The 16,039-nt window shown below is 46.2% G+C and overlaps 1 protein-coding gene across 6 annotated transcripts in view; it reads left to right on the top strand.

Annotated features, from left to right (window-relative positions):
• SEPHS1 (selenophosphate synthetase 1) overlaps positions 1 to 16,039 on the top strand; it is a 31,532-nt gene that overhangs the window by 967 nt on the left and 14,526 nt on the right. Inside the window, exons 1-7 of one of the 6 annotated variants that reach the window (XM_032425703.1) lie at positions 115 to 372; positions 2,000 to 2,202; positions 2,407 to 2,675; positions 7,530 to 7,633; positions 10,491 to 10,598; positions 11,475 to 11,629; positions 14,913 to 15,003. In XM_032425703.1, the coding sequence (XP_032281594.1) occupies positions 2,483 to 2,675; positions 7,530 to 7,633; positions 10,491 to 10,598; positions 11,475 to 11,629; positions 14,913 to 15,003 (651 nt within the window). In that variant the 5' untranslated portion in view covers positions 115 to 372; positions 2,000 to 2,202; positions 2,407 to 2,482. Of the gene's footprint in view, positions 1 to 114; positions 373 to 453; positions 2,203 to 2,406; positions 2,676 to 7,529; positions 7,634 to 10,490; positions 10,599 to 11,474; positions 11,630 to 14,912; positions 15,004 to 16,039 lie in introns of those variants that run through there. The other 5 variants (XM_032425706.1, XM_032425702.1, XM_032425708.1 and 2 more) reach the window with 5 other exon arrangements.

Below are 16,039 nucleotides of genomic sequence, written 5' to 3'. Positions count from 1 at the left end.
GCGGGCCGGGGTCCCGCCGCGCTCGCGCCCGCCCCGCCGCGGCCGGTTGGCCGTGCGCGCCTCGCGCCCTCCCTGCCGTTCCCGCCGCCGCCGCCGCCGGGAGAGCGGGCGGGCATGGCCCAGCCGGTGGCGGCGCCGCGCTGCCTCCGCCCGGCCGCGGCTAGCCCTCCGCGCCGCGCCGCACAAAGAGCCGAGGCCCGGTCTGCCTTTAAAGGCGGCAGCCTGAGACTTAAGGTGTCCCCGCGTGCCGGCCTCCGCGCTCCAGCTGCCTCCTGGACGCGTGCTGCATGGAGAGCGCCCGGCCCCCGCGCGCCGGGCCCGGAGTCCACCCCTTTGTTTATTTCCTGGGCTTAGGGGCTTGGGGGTAGGGAGGTAGGTACGGGGCTGCGGCTGCACCCTCTCCCGTCCCCGCTTACCGTGCTCCCCGAGCTGTGCGGCCCGCCTGGCGCACTCGGTTAAAAAAAAAAAAAAAAAAATTAAGGTGGCCGAGAAGGAAAGGGTTAACCGTTGTCTTTAAATATTCATATCATTGTTTTAAAGGTGTAAACAAGCGGCTTCTGGGTTGGAGCGGGCTACCTCTTATTATGCAAATGTACTCCCCCCATTAATTACGATTTCCCCAAGCACCCCCCCATTTTCGCTCACCCACCCTCCAAAAACTGTAAGTTTTCAAGGTTCGGATGTGAGAGTGGGATGTGTGTCCCTCGTTCCAGTTCGAATTTTAAAACTCTTGAGTGCTTTCTGGACTTAAGGTGTTTTAAACTTTTTTCCTCTTAAAAATCTGGGAAAACATAAATTATGTTTAAAAGGAAGTTAGTCCCTCAAATTCCCCGCCTCTTTTCGGGGGGGAAGGGTAGGGTTGGAGGTAGGAAAATAACTGGATGCCTCGTGAGTTGGATTTTTTTTCCCCCTGGTAGGAGTGAGGCGATGTTAAGTGCGAGGCGTTTTGTGAGCAAAGGACTTGTTTTGTTCCAAACTCTTCCAAGTCAAAGTGCTACTGGACTTTTCCTAACTCTAAAATGGCTTCAGAATTCCCCTCTGGTATTTTGCTTTGCTCTCCTGCCACCCTCCTTTTGGACAGGTTGATTTCTTGGAATCTTGGAAGGTTTACTCCTGCACAGTTGTAGGTTTCAAACCGAAATGATTGCTCACCCCAAACATGTTTTTGTAAGGACAGTTTGGATCACTGCCTAAACTCGGGCTTTGTGAGATTTATTTTAGTTATTTTGTGAGTGTGTGTGTGAGTGTGTGTGTGTGAGAAAGAGATTTATTTTAAATGAGTGATGTGCTTCCCAGGAGATCGGAAACTCTATAAATGGGAATTATGTTCTTAATCATAAATTTTATAGGGGAAACTAACTCTAAAACTTGGGGTGTTTGTAATTCTATGCCCAATAAAATATCAGTCTGGAGGTTTGTAAACCCTGGGAGCACATATAAGATTCTGGTTTAACCTCTGAGACTTCAGATTTAGAAGGGTTTGCCCTAGAAACTTCCAGTGGTACCAAGTACCATAAATGCCAGTGATTTAGTACAGTTTAATTTCTCATTTTAGTTCTGCAATGAAACCGTAATGAGCAGCGGCAAGCATATTTATTTTGTCGGTGTGTGTGTACTGGTTTGTTGGGCGGGATGTTTGCTTTCTAGGAAAGAGCACTGCATTAAAACATTAGAGAACTTTCCACTGCTCTCTTGGAGAAAATTAATCTTGCTGTGTTAAACAGCCATTCCACTTTTTGAGTTGTGTTCTTTAGTGAGGCTTCCTTAGTTTTGGATCATGTTGTACTTTTGGCCCAGAGTGAAAACATGCTTTTCTAAAATTGAATTGAGCATCATGAAGAATTTCATCAAGTGCATTTCCATCAGCATCCTTTTCCTGCAGAGTGTCTGTCTAATGGGCATTTTATTTTTCTATGTGAGATAGCAGAAGATATTAAAAGGCTTTCCAGAGAAGTCCCTTTAGCCAGGCCTTCTAATCTCTAAACCGTAGTGCTTCTAGGTTGACAGATGAAGTGACTAGAAGTTTTCTCATAATGCTGGCCGCCAGAAGAACCTTTGGGACCTACTGCTCAAGATGGCCTTGTGTCATGTGTCAGCTGGCCCATAGTGCCTTCTTCAGGGGAGGTGTCCTGGCTGCCCCTCAGAGCCACAGTTACGGCAACACAGACGTCAGGTCTTCTTCAGTAGAAGATGTCTGTGATGGTACAGTCACTTTTTAAAAATGATTCAATCTGGCTTATGCCTCACTGTAATGAACTGTTATGGCCTCCAATCACCCTATGCCTGTGGTCTGGATGATTTCAGCTCTTCTCACACTTACTTGTCACTGTCCTGTATTCACTTGATTCTTAGCAAGTACTGGTGAGAATTCTTTTAATGGTGTCTTTGTGTTTTGGCGCTACCTAGGTGGATCTGTAAAGAAACCAACTGCTAGGAGAGGGAGGGGAGGAGCCCAGCTGTGAGGTGTGTGCGCCCCAGAACCATGTCTACGCGGGAGTCCTTTAACCCGGAAAGTTATGAGTTGGACAAGAGCTTCCGGCTAACCAGATTCACTGAACTGAAGGGCACTGGCTGCAAAGTGCCCCAAGATGTCCTGCAGAAATTGCTGGAATCCTTACAAGAGAACCACTTCCAAGAAGATGAGCAATTTCTGGGAGCAGTTATGCCAAGGCTTGGTATGTGAACCATTATTTCTTTTATACTTCCCCAAAGTAGAGCATCTTGGCTGCGATTGTAGTCAATGAGTCAAAAGCCAAACTTCTGTCCTCCCGTGGTGCCTTTTTCAAAAAGCAAAGCAACGATAAGTATTCTATTATTGTAACTTATTTGGAGGAAGTACTTGAAAAGCATCAAGAAACGTGCTCTCGCCATTTTTAAACTATTAAGTGTGCAGTTGAGACAATTCTATTACAGTAAGATAATTTTTTACTAAATTGAATTTTGTAGTTAGCTGAGGATTAAGCAGAAACTCCTTTATGCCTCTGTCCTAAAATTTTCCTTAAAACACTTGCATTCTCTTCTTTGCCTTAGGAAGGGTAGTGCTTACCTGTCATTGTGCGGCGCTTTGAGGGCAGTGATGGGGTGGGGGGAGACTCCTGGGTTCCTCTGCAGTATGCACTGTTTGATGAGCTCTGCTAGGGAGGAGGTTCTAGAAGACTGGACTGAATGTGTGCCTGACCCTAGGACGTCATCTGGCACGGAGAGTGTGTTTTTTTTTTTCTTTACTAAATTCCTGATGTTTTAGTGGTTTGCCTCTTCCCAAACACAGAGCTCAGAAAGAAATTCTAGCCTGTTGGGATATTGTTTGTTAGCTTTTATTGTCTGGTGCGTTAAGGATGTGGCATAAGACCGTGCTCACTTGGCTTTCTGAGTGTTTGGTGTGTATTCTAGGAGTTTGAATGTTTGGTAGTTACAGTGTGTGACCCGATCAGCTTTCTTACATAAGGTTTTCATTCTGTTCTTTTTCACCCATTGTTTGATTGTGCAGTTCTGTCTTAACAACATTCTGTCTCACAACCCAGGATGCTCCTTTCTTCCCTGATATGTAAAGGAGATATAAAAGCAGAGCTGCTTTGGTTGGAGGAGAGGAAACTTCACACCCCACACTCTAAGGGCCGCAGGGCTGGCTCCCAGGAGCTCAGTTCAAAAACCAGCTTCATCTAGCTGATGTCTAAGCATGGAGAAATGCCACGTGAATGGGTTGGATTAGATGTTGTCTTGTCAAGAAATAAGAATGTACTGAGAAAGCTGTCCGATAACTCTGTCAAGAGAAATAAGCTGCGAAATGGGCAAAACCAAATGCAATAAAAGCCTCATGGATATAGTAGTAATTCCTCTTTATAACTTCCCCCGTTGACCTTATGAGCATGCCATGCACTGTTAAGCACTTTGAAAATGGGTCAGTTCATTGCTCTTCCCTCTGCCCCATGATGCGCAGGAAGGCCGGGAAACCCATCCCGTGTCACTTGGCGAGGGTCAGGACCTGGAGTCCATGTTTTCTGATTCCTCCCCGCACCATACCGTTTGTCACCCTGTTTCTAAGTCCAACACGTTTGCAGTGAGAATAGGGGCTGCAAGGTACAACCCAGCAGTGGCAAAGGGGACAGATGGGGACAGTAAGCGGAGAGGCAGAAGAAAGCTGGTAGAAGAATACTAGCGCAAAGGAGTATAGTCTCCTAGGGCTTTGGGGAAGCATTTGGAAGCCAGGAACCTTTCCCAGAAAAAGGCCCACTCATGAAATTGAGCATTCTTGGCATTCTCCAGGGGCAGAAGGACCCCAGGTTACAAGCAAATGGGTGCTGAAGGAAGCATAGTATTAAAACCTCGTCCAGAAGTGGTAACATCTAGATAGCCAAAGCTTTGCTTTGGAATCAGATCTAGATTCTTGTCCGGACACAGTCACTAAGGAGTCACTAATGTTAATATGAGCGACAGTGTACCAATCTTCAGAATGAGATAATCATACTTACTGTTTCTAAGTGTTGGAAGTACCGGAAATTGTGTGTGTGTATATGTACCGTGTGTATCTTTACCCAGATAGACACATAATATATACACATCGGTGTGTTTATCTGTTTTTAAACTATTTTTCTAAACGAGTGACAGATTTCCTGGATCCTAAGATGGTGACAGTTGTTAAATGTACATGTGTTGATTAGATGTATTCTCACTAAAGAAATGTTAAAATAAGTGTTTCTTGTCTGAGACATAAGAGCTATCAAGTACTGATCGCTGCCGGCAAGTGGTGGTAGTATGATCATTGGGCTCTTCTGCTTGATGGATGGTTTCAGTCTTGCTGAAAACCCAGAATTCCCCACCACCCACTGGTAATTAAATATAACACTGCTTGGTCTGGTATTTGAGGCTTCCCCCTCGCCCCCCGTGGTATTTTCGTCTGTTACCACCTGCCCTCTCCCTGGACTGTCCCTCCCTCTCAACTTGATCCTCTAGTTTTTTAAGGCCAGTGGCTCATCTCAGATGTGCCCTCTCTCCCCCAGTCCCTATGGACCAGTGCTGTACGAGAGAAATACCATGTGAGCCACACATGTAATTTCAAATTTCCTAGAGCATTGGGTGAAATTAATTCTAACATATTTTATTAATCCTAAAAACCTCATTTAAACACGTAATTGATATAAAATACTGCTAATGAAATGTTGGGTTTTTTGGTAAACATGCTCAAGAGTCATCAGTTAAAATGCTCTGATGATACATATAAATAGAAATTAAATCCTTCACAAATCAAATTTATTTAATTCAAATTTGGATTAACCAGAATAGAAACTTTTTTTTAACAAAAAGATTTTATTTATTTAGTTGAGAGAGAGACAGAGCATGAACAGAGGGAAGGGCACAGGGAGAGGGAAAAGCAGGCTCCCCACTGAGCAGGGAGCCTGAAGCAGGACTCCATCCCAGGACCGGGGGATCATGACCTGAGCAGATGCTTAACCAACTGAGCCACCCAGGCGCCCTGATGAGAAACATTTAAAGCTAACATTCAGCAGCTATGTCTGGTCTCTTTCAGGAGGCCTGTGGTTTATACATGAAAACCCCAAAGAAAACTGTATTTTGCTCTTTCCTGAAGCGAACAGTAATATCCTCATAATGACCTCTTGGGTCAATTTAGGGAGACTCAGTATGAGTAAAATTGTGGTTCTTGCCCTTTCCACTTAAGTGCTGAAAAGCAGTTGTCCGGTGAAGTTTCTGGGAGGTGTGTACATATGTCGTTTAGATGAATTATCACACGTGTTCCCACCTGATGCACATGGACACTCATGACCTGGGCAGTGTGCTTCGTTGTCACACACCCGTGAGACTTGCCCTCCGGACACCGCCTTGCCATCTTGTGTGGTGGAAAATCAGCTCGCCTTCACAAAGTCTGTGGCTTTTTATTAAACTCGGTTTTTATTTTTGCTTTAGTAGTAACGGATCAAGGCCTGGGAAAATAAGGTGCCCCTGTGACGCGGCCTCTCGTGGGTATTTTGGCGTTGTGGTGCTGAGATCGTTGTACTGCAGCAATTTTACTCAAGCAGAATATGAAAGGTGCTCGGATATTCGTCTCAGTGTGATGCAGATATGATTTATTCTTGTTCCGTTTGCAATTCTGAATTACGAGGGTGCCATCCACTTGCTTCCTTTGGTATTTTATCCTGATTTTTTTCTCCACCTTCAGCTGTTGTGCTGCCAAGTTGAAATCCTCATAAGGGGGCAGGTGGGTATCCTTTCGAGAGAAGTGAGGGAAAGCGCTCTGTATTCAGCGTGCTTGGTGGGAGGGCCAGTCTGAATTTGAATATGTCCCCATTACAGGTGATTTCCAAAGAAACGTTGTCTATAGTAGCTTAGTTTTGACTATTTCTAAACCGATTTCAGTAAAAGGGAATTATTTCTAATAAGACCATCCATTGTCCATATTATCTTTCTAAATGTTTAGAAACGATTTTTAATAAATTGAACTATTTCCTGCAGGTTTGATAGCGTAAGTTAGTAGAGGTGACATTTACAGGTTTTCTGTAAGAGAAATAACGTGGAATTTTAAAGTTTCCTCTTAGAAAATACTTTTGGTAACCTACATACCAGATCCCACAGATGCTGCAGTGTCTGTCCAAGCTTGATTGGAAACGATGAATACTTGTTCCAACTTTGTCCTTCTCTCTTTCCTTCCTCTCTCTCTCCCCCTCCCTCCCTCTCTCACTCTCACTTAGGCTTATTTATTTATTTTTAAGTAATCTCTACACCCAACGTGGAGAATCGAACTCAACGACCCCGAGATCAAGAGTCGCACGCTCAACTGACTGAGCCAGCCAGGCGCCCTCCCCACCTCTGTCATTTTCATTTTTGACTAAAATGTAGAAGTAATAATAACATTTATTATATGTATAAAAGATTTTACAGACTTTTTTTTTTTAAAGATTTTATTTATTTAATTGACACAGAGAGAGAGACAGCGTGAGAGGGAACACAAGTAGAGGGAGTGGGAGAGGGAGAAGCAGGCTTCCAGCTGAGCAGGGAGCCCAATGCGGGGCTCGATCCCAGACCCTAGGATCATGACCTGAGCCGAAGGCAGTCGCTTAACCAACTGAGCCACCCAGGTGCCCCAGATTTTACAGACTTTATTGGGGAAAACAGAATAACGCCTAAAGATCTACTCGAAAAGTAACTGTAGCTAAGACAACCCAAGTTCCGTTGATGCTTTCTCATCTTTAAAGGAATTCTCTGTGGTGCCAGCCACATGATACAGTAATACAAAGGAAAAATTTCCATCGGAGGCATCATTAAAGTCTAAAAATTGTACCGTATTGAAGTTGAGTCTTCATGACTAACAAATTTTATTCTCACTTTCCATCTTAAGCCAGTTACGTTTCACGTTTATTTCACTTACGGTCTTGATAGGAAACACATTGCTTTGTTGGCAGGGCTCAGTGCTCCATAAGCATCGTGCACGAAACTGCTCCTATTCGCAACACTGATGGTATAAAATGAAATGGCTTTTCCTTTTGGTTTTTGGATGCTGACGACTTTCGTCTTTGCAGGCATTGGAATGGATACTTGCGTCATTCCTTTGAGGCATGGCGGTCTCTCTCTGGTTCAAACCACAGATTACATCTATCCTATCGTCGATGACCCTTACATGATGGTGAGTTTGACCCGGGTGTGTGTTTACATCTGGAACTGCTTGTTGGTTGGGTTTGGGGCTGGGGACTTGGCTTTCCTGACACGCCAGTTGTCACCATCCCGCCGCCGCTGCCCTGCCTTCTGCCCTTGCAGCCGTTGGGTCTGCCCTGCTCACGCTCAGTCCCGGGCGGAAGGCAGTGGGGGCAGGCGCGGGGAGCCCCTCTGCCGCTCTTGTACCTGTGGGTGTGTCTGGGCGCAAACACCTGTTGTGTTCTCAGCACATCTGTTGATGGACGTGCTTAGAGTTTTCTTCTTGCCTTCTCTCTCTGACGTTTGTAAACTCCGCATTCCTGTGTTTGAGGCTACGAGGTGTTACCACACTCGGTAGCAGGACTGATGCAAGGTGTTTCCTTCCAGAAATAAACAGCTTAGCATCTCACCACAGTTAAGCTACTTGTCTGTCAATTCCAGCTCTGGTCACTAGGCACCTCAGTGTGTCATGTGTCACCATGTAGAATGCGTACCTGATCTGCGGCGTTAAGTTCCTGGCTACTGATCACGGCCCTGCCTGGATCTACTTCCAAATTGCCCAGTGCATGGCTACGCCAGCAACCTCCTGGTCTGCCCGACTTTAACCCCCTACCCTACCAGATGAGGAGCCGATGAAGAAACGGGGAGCATCATGCTGTTAAGAAATGGGCCTCCCTGGGGCGGCTGGGTGGCTCAGTCGTTAAGCGTCTGCCTTCGGCTCGGGTCGTGATCCCGGGGTCCTGGGATCGAGCCCTGCATCGGGCTCCCTGCTCCGCGGGAAGCCTGCTTCTCCCTCTCCCACTCCCCCTGCTTGTGTTCCCGCTCTCGCTCTGTCTCTCTCTGTCAAATAAATAAAATCTTTAAAAAAAAAAAAAAAGAAAGAAAGAAAGAAATGGGCCTCCCTGTGTGCCAGGGCACTGGACTCAAGCCACATGCATAGGGACTTGGGCCCCGAGACAGCTAACTGTGGGGAGGAGGAAGGTCACCTCTCAGGTGCCAGTGACAAGCAGATAGTTGACTAGAAACCTGTCTGGCCCCTGCACTTCGGTTCTCTCCTCTGGAGCAGTACTTCTGAGAGACCACAGGTGCCCCACCTGACCAGGTGGCAGAGGCGGCTAGGACCAGAATTCAGCCTTTAGCCAGCATCTCTCTCTCTCTCTCTCTTTTTTTTAAAGATTTTATTTATTTGACAGAGATAGAGGGAGAGAGCACAAGCCGGGGGAACAGCAGATAGAGGGAGAAGCAGGCTCCCCGCTGAACAAGGAGCCCGATGCGGGACTCCATCCCAGACCCCGGGATCAGGACCTAGCCACCCAGGTGCCTCTAGCCAGCATAACTTAAAAGCATCAGAGAGGGGACAGAACGTGGCTACGGCCCCAAGTGGCAGGCACCTCCGAATTGGAAAAGCCCTGTTGCCCCTGCTATTGTCGCTTCTGAGCTCGCTGCCATTCTGCCAGGAAGTCATAAGAAAACCTCAGCGAGTACTGAGCCAGCTGCTGAAATGATCATACTTGGGAGTTTGATTATCCTCATGTCAGAAGAACAATTTGTCATTTTCTCCTTCACTGTCTAGAAATGACAACTTATATTTATTTTTTATTTATTTATTTTTTGGAGCGGGGGTTGGGGGACAGAGGGAGAGAGAGAAAGAATCTCCAGCAAGATCCGTGCCCAGTGCGGATGGAGCCTAACATGGGGCTTGATCTCACGACCCTAAGATCACGACCTGAGCTGAAATCAAGAGTCTGATGCTCAACCACTAAGCCACCTAGGCGCCCATTTTTTTGTTGTTGTTGTGGTGGTTGTTTTTTTTTTTTTTTAAAGATTTTATTTATTTATTTGACAGAGAGAGAGACAGAGAGAGACACAGCGAGAGAGGGAACACAAGCAGGGGGAGTAGGAGAGGGAGAAGCAGGCTCCCGGCCGAGCAAGGAGCCCGATGTGGGGCTCGATCCCAGGACCCTGGGATCATGACCTGAGCCAAAGGCAGACGTCATTAAGCCACCCAGGCACCCGCCCCTGTTTTTTTTAATATTTTATTTTAAGTAATCTCTACACCCAACATGGGGCTTGAACTTAACAACCCCGAGATCAAGAGTCACTAGCTGCACTAACTGAGCCAGCCGGGCACCCCTGACGACTTAATATTTAAAAAATCTCCAGTGGATATTAAAAAACAAAATCTGTATTATCATATTTCTATTGAATTAAAAAGTTCCTTACAAAATAATATAGTTTACTGGAAATGCTTTTTATATACTTTAGAAAACAGTCTGACTTCAGGCCTAGATGTTTTTTCTCTCTTCTATTTTTTGATTTCTCAAGCAAGATGTTTTTCCTGTTTATCTTCTACAGCCTTGTAAAGAAGCTTCCAAAATTTCTCCTTCCCTGTGTTATAAAAACCATTTTCTCTATAACCAATAAAGTGAACATATTTTTAGAATCTGTTTAGAATACGTGGCTGTTTCCAAGTTTGCTTTAGAAGACCGTTGTTTTCCAACTTTTTCATTCCATAAGCTCTCCTCCCAGACCCATCAGCTCCAACCTTGCTCGGCTCAGCATCTGCTCCCAACCCCAGTTCCCCCATCTAAATACATTGCAGGCTTCTCCCGATATTCAGAATGGGAAAGAACACAGAAATTCTGTGTTCTGCACAAGAAAGAAGAGGTGGTCACAGGAATGTCTGAGAAACAGTGAAGGAATGGCCTCGTGGTTGTGTGATGCAGTAAAGGACACAGAAAGCGGGGACCATGTCCCTGGAAAGTCCCCGAATTGTCCTGGGAGGCACTCTGTAGGCACACACGGAAAGTACCCCAGTTGTCCTCTGTCACGCCTCCCCTCTCTTCCAGGGCAGGATAGCATGTGCCAACGTCCTCAGTGACCTCTATGCCATGGGGGTCACGGAATGCGACAATATGCTGATGCTCCTCGGAATCAGTAATAAAATGACCGACAGGGTAAGTAGTCTGCTGTCTTGCTGGCGTCACTTGACTGGTTAGCCCTTTGTCCCCGCCGTCCGTAACGGGGTGCCCAGGCTGCACGGCTCTCCTCTTCTGTCGGGCTCCCCATTTATTTTTTGGCAACTACCTGCGAATTAAACTAGAGACTCTGACCTGTTCTTGTTCTCATTTCCACCACCTGCTTCCCTTTCTCTCTTCAGGTAGACCGAAGCCAAGACAGGCATGTTTGTTTGCTTTACTAAAGTTGAGGCCTCAGTCCTAGCAGCTCCGCGCCAGGCCTGTGGCCCAGGCCTAGCCTTACAGACCCCGGGCGCACGCCACTGCTGTCTGGGGTGACGCAGCGGGGGGGTGACGCGGCGGGGTGCCCCATGCAGTCACATGCTCACACAGCCGTGTCCGTGGCCTTGCCACCAGCCCCTGTCCTTTGACTCAGGGATGATTTCCATTAGATTCTTTTTGAAAGGTACCTGTTTTTGTGCCCCAGGAAGAGGTTTGCCGCGCCTCATAGAAATTAGCTGGTCATGGCTTCCACACAGCGTCTGGAGGAGGGCGCTGGAATTCTTAAGGACCCCTGAAAGAGCTGGCCCTCAGATGGAGGGCAGACCTGTGGAGCCAGTCAAATTCCAGTTTTTAATTCTGTGTTGTCTGGGCTCCGTTCACATTGTAACCTAAAGCGCCTTCCGACTCCTGATAAAATGGCTGCAATGTCAGCCCTTGGCCTCCTTCTTCCTCTGATCCCCGACCCTGGCTGTAAACCGCAGGAGCCCCTCTAGGGTTTTATGATCTTCTTTATAACATTAAGTGTAGATTCTCTTTTCTGGGTTCTGAACTGAATTTTATGTGACTTTTCATTTGTGTTCTTTTCAACCCTAGGAAAGGGACAAAGTGATGCCCCTAATTATACAGGGTTTTAAGGACGCAGCAGAGGAGGCAGGGACGTCTGTGACTGGTGGCCAGACTGTGTTAAATCCCTGGATTGTTCTGGGAGGAGTGGCCACGACTGTCTGCCAGCCCAATGAATTTATCATGTAAGTGGATTTTGTTTCCCATCACCTGGCCTGGTTCTCCCTTTCTTTTTCATTTTTTAGTAAAGATGTATTGAAATATGAATTCGCATCCCATTGGTGGTGTTGCACAGAGTTATGTAGCCATCCCCAGAGATGATTGTAGACTAACATTCCGTCACCCCAGCTGGAAACCCATCCCCCTCACTGTCACTCCACGTTCCCCCGGTTCCCATTCTGCCTTTCACTGCACACAATATTAGCATGATATTTTTAAGGTTCATCATTTTGTGGCACATAGCAGTACTTTACTCCTAATTTTTTTTAATTTTGGGTTTTTTTTTTTTATTGAAGTACAATTCATGTAACAAAATTTCACATCACATTAAATTCAACTTGTTAAAAAATAATTATCTATTTATTAGAGCAGAGGGAGAGGCAGAGGGGGAGGGAGGGGGACAAGCAGACTCATGCCGAGCCCAGAGCCCGACATGGGACCTGAGCCCAAACCAGAGTCAGATGCTTAACTGACTGTGCCTGGCATCCCATGAAATTCAGCTTTTTAAAGTATACACTTCACTGGTTTTTAGTATTAACAAGGTTGTGCAGCCATCACCACTGTCCAATTCCAGAACATTTCGATCACTCCAAAAAGAAACCCTGTATCTGTAAGCAGTTATTCCCACCTCCCTTCTCCCCGAGTCCTGGAAACCACTAATCTACTTTCCGTCTTGTGAAGTTGCCCATTTTCAACATTTCTGATAAATGGAATCCTAGGATACATCAGTATTTTGTGTCTGGCTTCTTTCAGTTAGTGTGACGTTTCCAGACTCCGTGTTGTGGCGTGTTGTCACTGCTTCATGCCTTTTTACGGCTGAATGACAGTCCATGGTGTGATGGACCAGAACAGATGATGCTGCTGTGAACTTTTGTGTGGAAGTTTTTGTGAACATACATTGCATTTCCCATGGTGTGATGTACCTAAGAATTACCGGGTCACGTGGTAACTGTGTAGCTTGAGCCACCATCACCCTGGTTTCCAACAGTGGCACCATTTTACATCCGAAACAGCAACGTAGGAGAATGCCAGTGTCCGCATCCTCACTAGTCCTCATTCTCTTGTCTGCATGTTTGGTATAGCCAGCCTAGCAGGTGTGAGGTGATCTATGTCCATTTCTCTGGTAGCTAATCATACGGGCCTCTGTTCATGTGCTTTCTGGCCATTTCTAGATCTTTGGGAAAGAGTCTCTCTCTCTCTGTCTCTCTCTCCTTTTTTTTTTTTTTTGAAAGATTCTGTCTTAATACAAGTTGTTAACTTTACATGTTTGATGTCTTTTTAAGAAAAGAAAATGTTCTATTTTCTGAAGGAAGTAGAAAGTCCCATTTGTTTACCTTTAAAAAAAAAAAAGATTTTATTTATTTATGAGGGCCTGCACACGAGTGGGGCAGGGAGGGGCAGAGGGAGAAGCAGAGCAGGGAGTCTGACGTGGGGCCGACTGAGCCACCCAGGCACCCCTGTTTGGCTTTTTTCTGTGAACAGGTACTAACAGGCACTGTGCTCACATGATTTGGGATTCAAACAGTAGAGAAAAATCTGCAGTGCGGAGTCCCCCCCATCCCTTGTCACCAGTTTCCTTTCCTGGACAAGGGAACTACTTTTACCAAGTTTGAGCCAATTTACTATTCACATTTACATTATTCAATTATTTTGACATTACAAATAGTACTTCATTGTATAACCATTATACGTAGATGATTTTGTATATGTGTAACTCTTGGTAAGAAATTTTTCAAAATAGAATGGCTAGGTCAAATATATGTGCAGAGTCACGATAGATTTCTCCAGATTGCCCTGCGTAGCGGCTTGGCCAGCAGTGAACAAGACTGCCACGGCCCCCCTCCCCACCAACACAGCGTGCAAACAAGCCTCTCAGTTCCTTGACAGTCTGTCTGGTGGCTTAAACCTTACTCCTTTGTGAGGAAAGTTGAGCATATTTTTCATATATTCTTGTCTTTTGCCCATTTTTTTAATTGTTGGGAGCTCTTTTTAGAGACATTGTCTGATAGCTTTCTTGTGAAGGGTCTTGCATTTTACTTACACCAGAGTTTTGTTTTCCTGTGTTTTATGTTGCTCGTTCTCAAGCTTCCACACAGAGAGGATCGTGGGTCCATCTGCCTCCCACATTTCAGCTTTTCAGTAGAAAAAGAACTTAAGCAATTGCTAAAATTAGGAAAACATAATAAAACAAGCTTCAGTGGATTTTCTGGTCAACAGTGTGTATGTTTAGTTTGTAAAACAGGAACGAGCGTGCGCAAGTGGTTATATTTCATCCAGTAGTGCCTGTGAACTTGAACATCACCCGGTAGTTGTGGGTCGTAATGCTTGTGGCTGGCACATGACCTGTGCTGTCCAAGAACATACCAGCACTGAGGTGCGGCTGAGTCACACCTGAAAGACATTCATGCCTCAAGGCCTACTTTTTGGAAAAGGAGTTTCTTAGATACCGTTACCAAATGAACATTTTTCAAAGCTAACAGTGGATACAGAGATCACGGGATGAGCTGGGGAGCTAGTGGTTGATTTTAAGTCTGTGCCCCTGGCTTGGTGATCGGCGTGGGTGACATAGTCCTCTACTGTTGGAGGGCACAGTGGCTGGGTGGGCAGCTTGAACCGACACAAGGAAGACACGAGGGCTGGCCATGCCCCGCAGTGAGGGTGTAGTGTGATAGGGGTTGCGCTTGGGGGGTCGGCCTTTGTGTTTTTAGTGTTGGCCTTCTGTCTTTAAGACCGGGAACAACCAAGGAGTCTGTCTGGGTGCCAAGTAGGGAACTTAGTGTTGGTCAGTTTGAATTTGAGAACTTTGATGAAATCACCAAAACATTAGACCTGCAGGTTGGAGCCACATCCCACGGGTCTCTATCTCATGAGTGATGGTGAGAAACGGTCTTCGGGTCAGAAGTCTTGTTGCCCCCGAACCATGGTGGGTCTGTACTGAGAATTACACATGAGCGTGGCCCGATGAGGCCTTTGCCTTTGAAGGCTGTGGTCTGCTTCTTTGTCCACTCCTTGGGGCTGTGGGCGATCCTGTAGGTAACTGGCAGACCCTTCACTTCTTTCAGTGTTTCTGCTCCAGCAGTGGCCTCAGTAGCAATTGCAAGGAAGGTTCTACTGCCCTGGTGGTGGTTGGCTTAAATTGAAGTGTTTTGCAAACACACGTGCACTTGGAACAGCCTTTTCTTTCTCCTGTTCTGTTGACAGTGAGTTTACCTCTTTGATTACACTGAACTGCCTTGTTCTTCTCTTCAGGCCGGATAACGCGGTGCCGGGGGACGTGCTTGTGCTGACGAAGCCCCTGGGGACACAGGTGGCCGTGGCCGTGCACCAGTGGCTGGACATTGTGAGTGGAGCGCCGCCTGCCGTGGGGGCGGGGTGGACAGCACGTTGGCGGGACTGGGGTCGTTTTTGTTGGCGGGTGTGGAGATCGGAGCGTTCACTCTGCACACGGGGTCCAGTGAGTGTCTCCTTGGTGTGCTCGTTGCGGAGTACGCTTTCTCGAGAAGACGTGTCTGCTCTGGAGTGAGCGCCGCTCCTCGTCCGTAAGCGAGCCCTGCCCCTCAGACTTGTTTGCACGTTTCAGATCTGGGTCGTCCCCATGGTTTCACTCTGTCTTCCAGAAATGAGCTCCTTCAGTTCCACTACCCTGGAGTGGAGTATCAGCCATGTCCTTCACAAATTCTAGGGACTGTCTTTTTTTATTAAATCAGTACCACGTATCGAGTGCTTTATCTTTCATATCTTAAGCATTACTAAGAGAAATCGTAGGAGAATGTATGGAAAGTGTAGTGTTTGGGGGTATAAATACAGGCAGGGTTGTTGACAATTTTAATTGTTTTATTCACGAGGTTTTTGGTTGTTTTGTTTGGTTGTGTTGTCTTTTTAAACTAATTAGTAACTCCAACGTTTTGAGAAGTAATTACCTTGTGGAGAAAGCCTCTAGAATATGAAGATATTTATCCTGAGTCACTTTTCCACTGAGCTATGATCACACTTCATTTAGGGTTCTTCTCCTTGCCATAACAATTCAAAAATTAATACAGTTGTGGCATATTCTCGCGTATCTTGGTGCTTTTAATTTCTGCCACTATCATCTGAACTACCATTCCTGAGAAAGAGTTGAAAAAGAATAAAAATTTTATGTTATTGATCAACCAGATATATCTTCCTTGATACGGCAGAGTAGAGAAAATCTCTAAGCCACATCCTTGAGTTACTTTTCCCTTCCATCCAGTGACAAGGGGAGACCTCCCATCAGGTATGATGACCTGTAAGTCAGATTGGAAGGCCATGACTGGCCAGGAATCCACGGTGACTCTCCATGCGAAGGGCCAGGTCTGAGTAACTTAGCAAGGTTGCTGGAAGCAGGTGAGGCAGAG

The sequence above is a fragment of the Phoca vitulina genome, unplaced genomic scaffold (genome assembly GCF_004348235.1).
Source record: "Phoca vitulina isolate PV1807 unplaced genomic scaffold, GSC_HSeal_1.0 scaffold33, whole genome shotgun sequence".
In the NCBI taxonomy this organism is placed as follows: Eukaryota; Metazoa; Chordata; class Mammalia; order Carnivora; family Phocidae; genus Phoca; species Phoca vitulina.
This window is presented reverse-complemented; position numbering and strand designations above follow the sequence as displayed.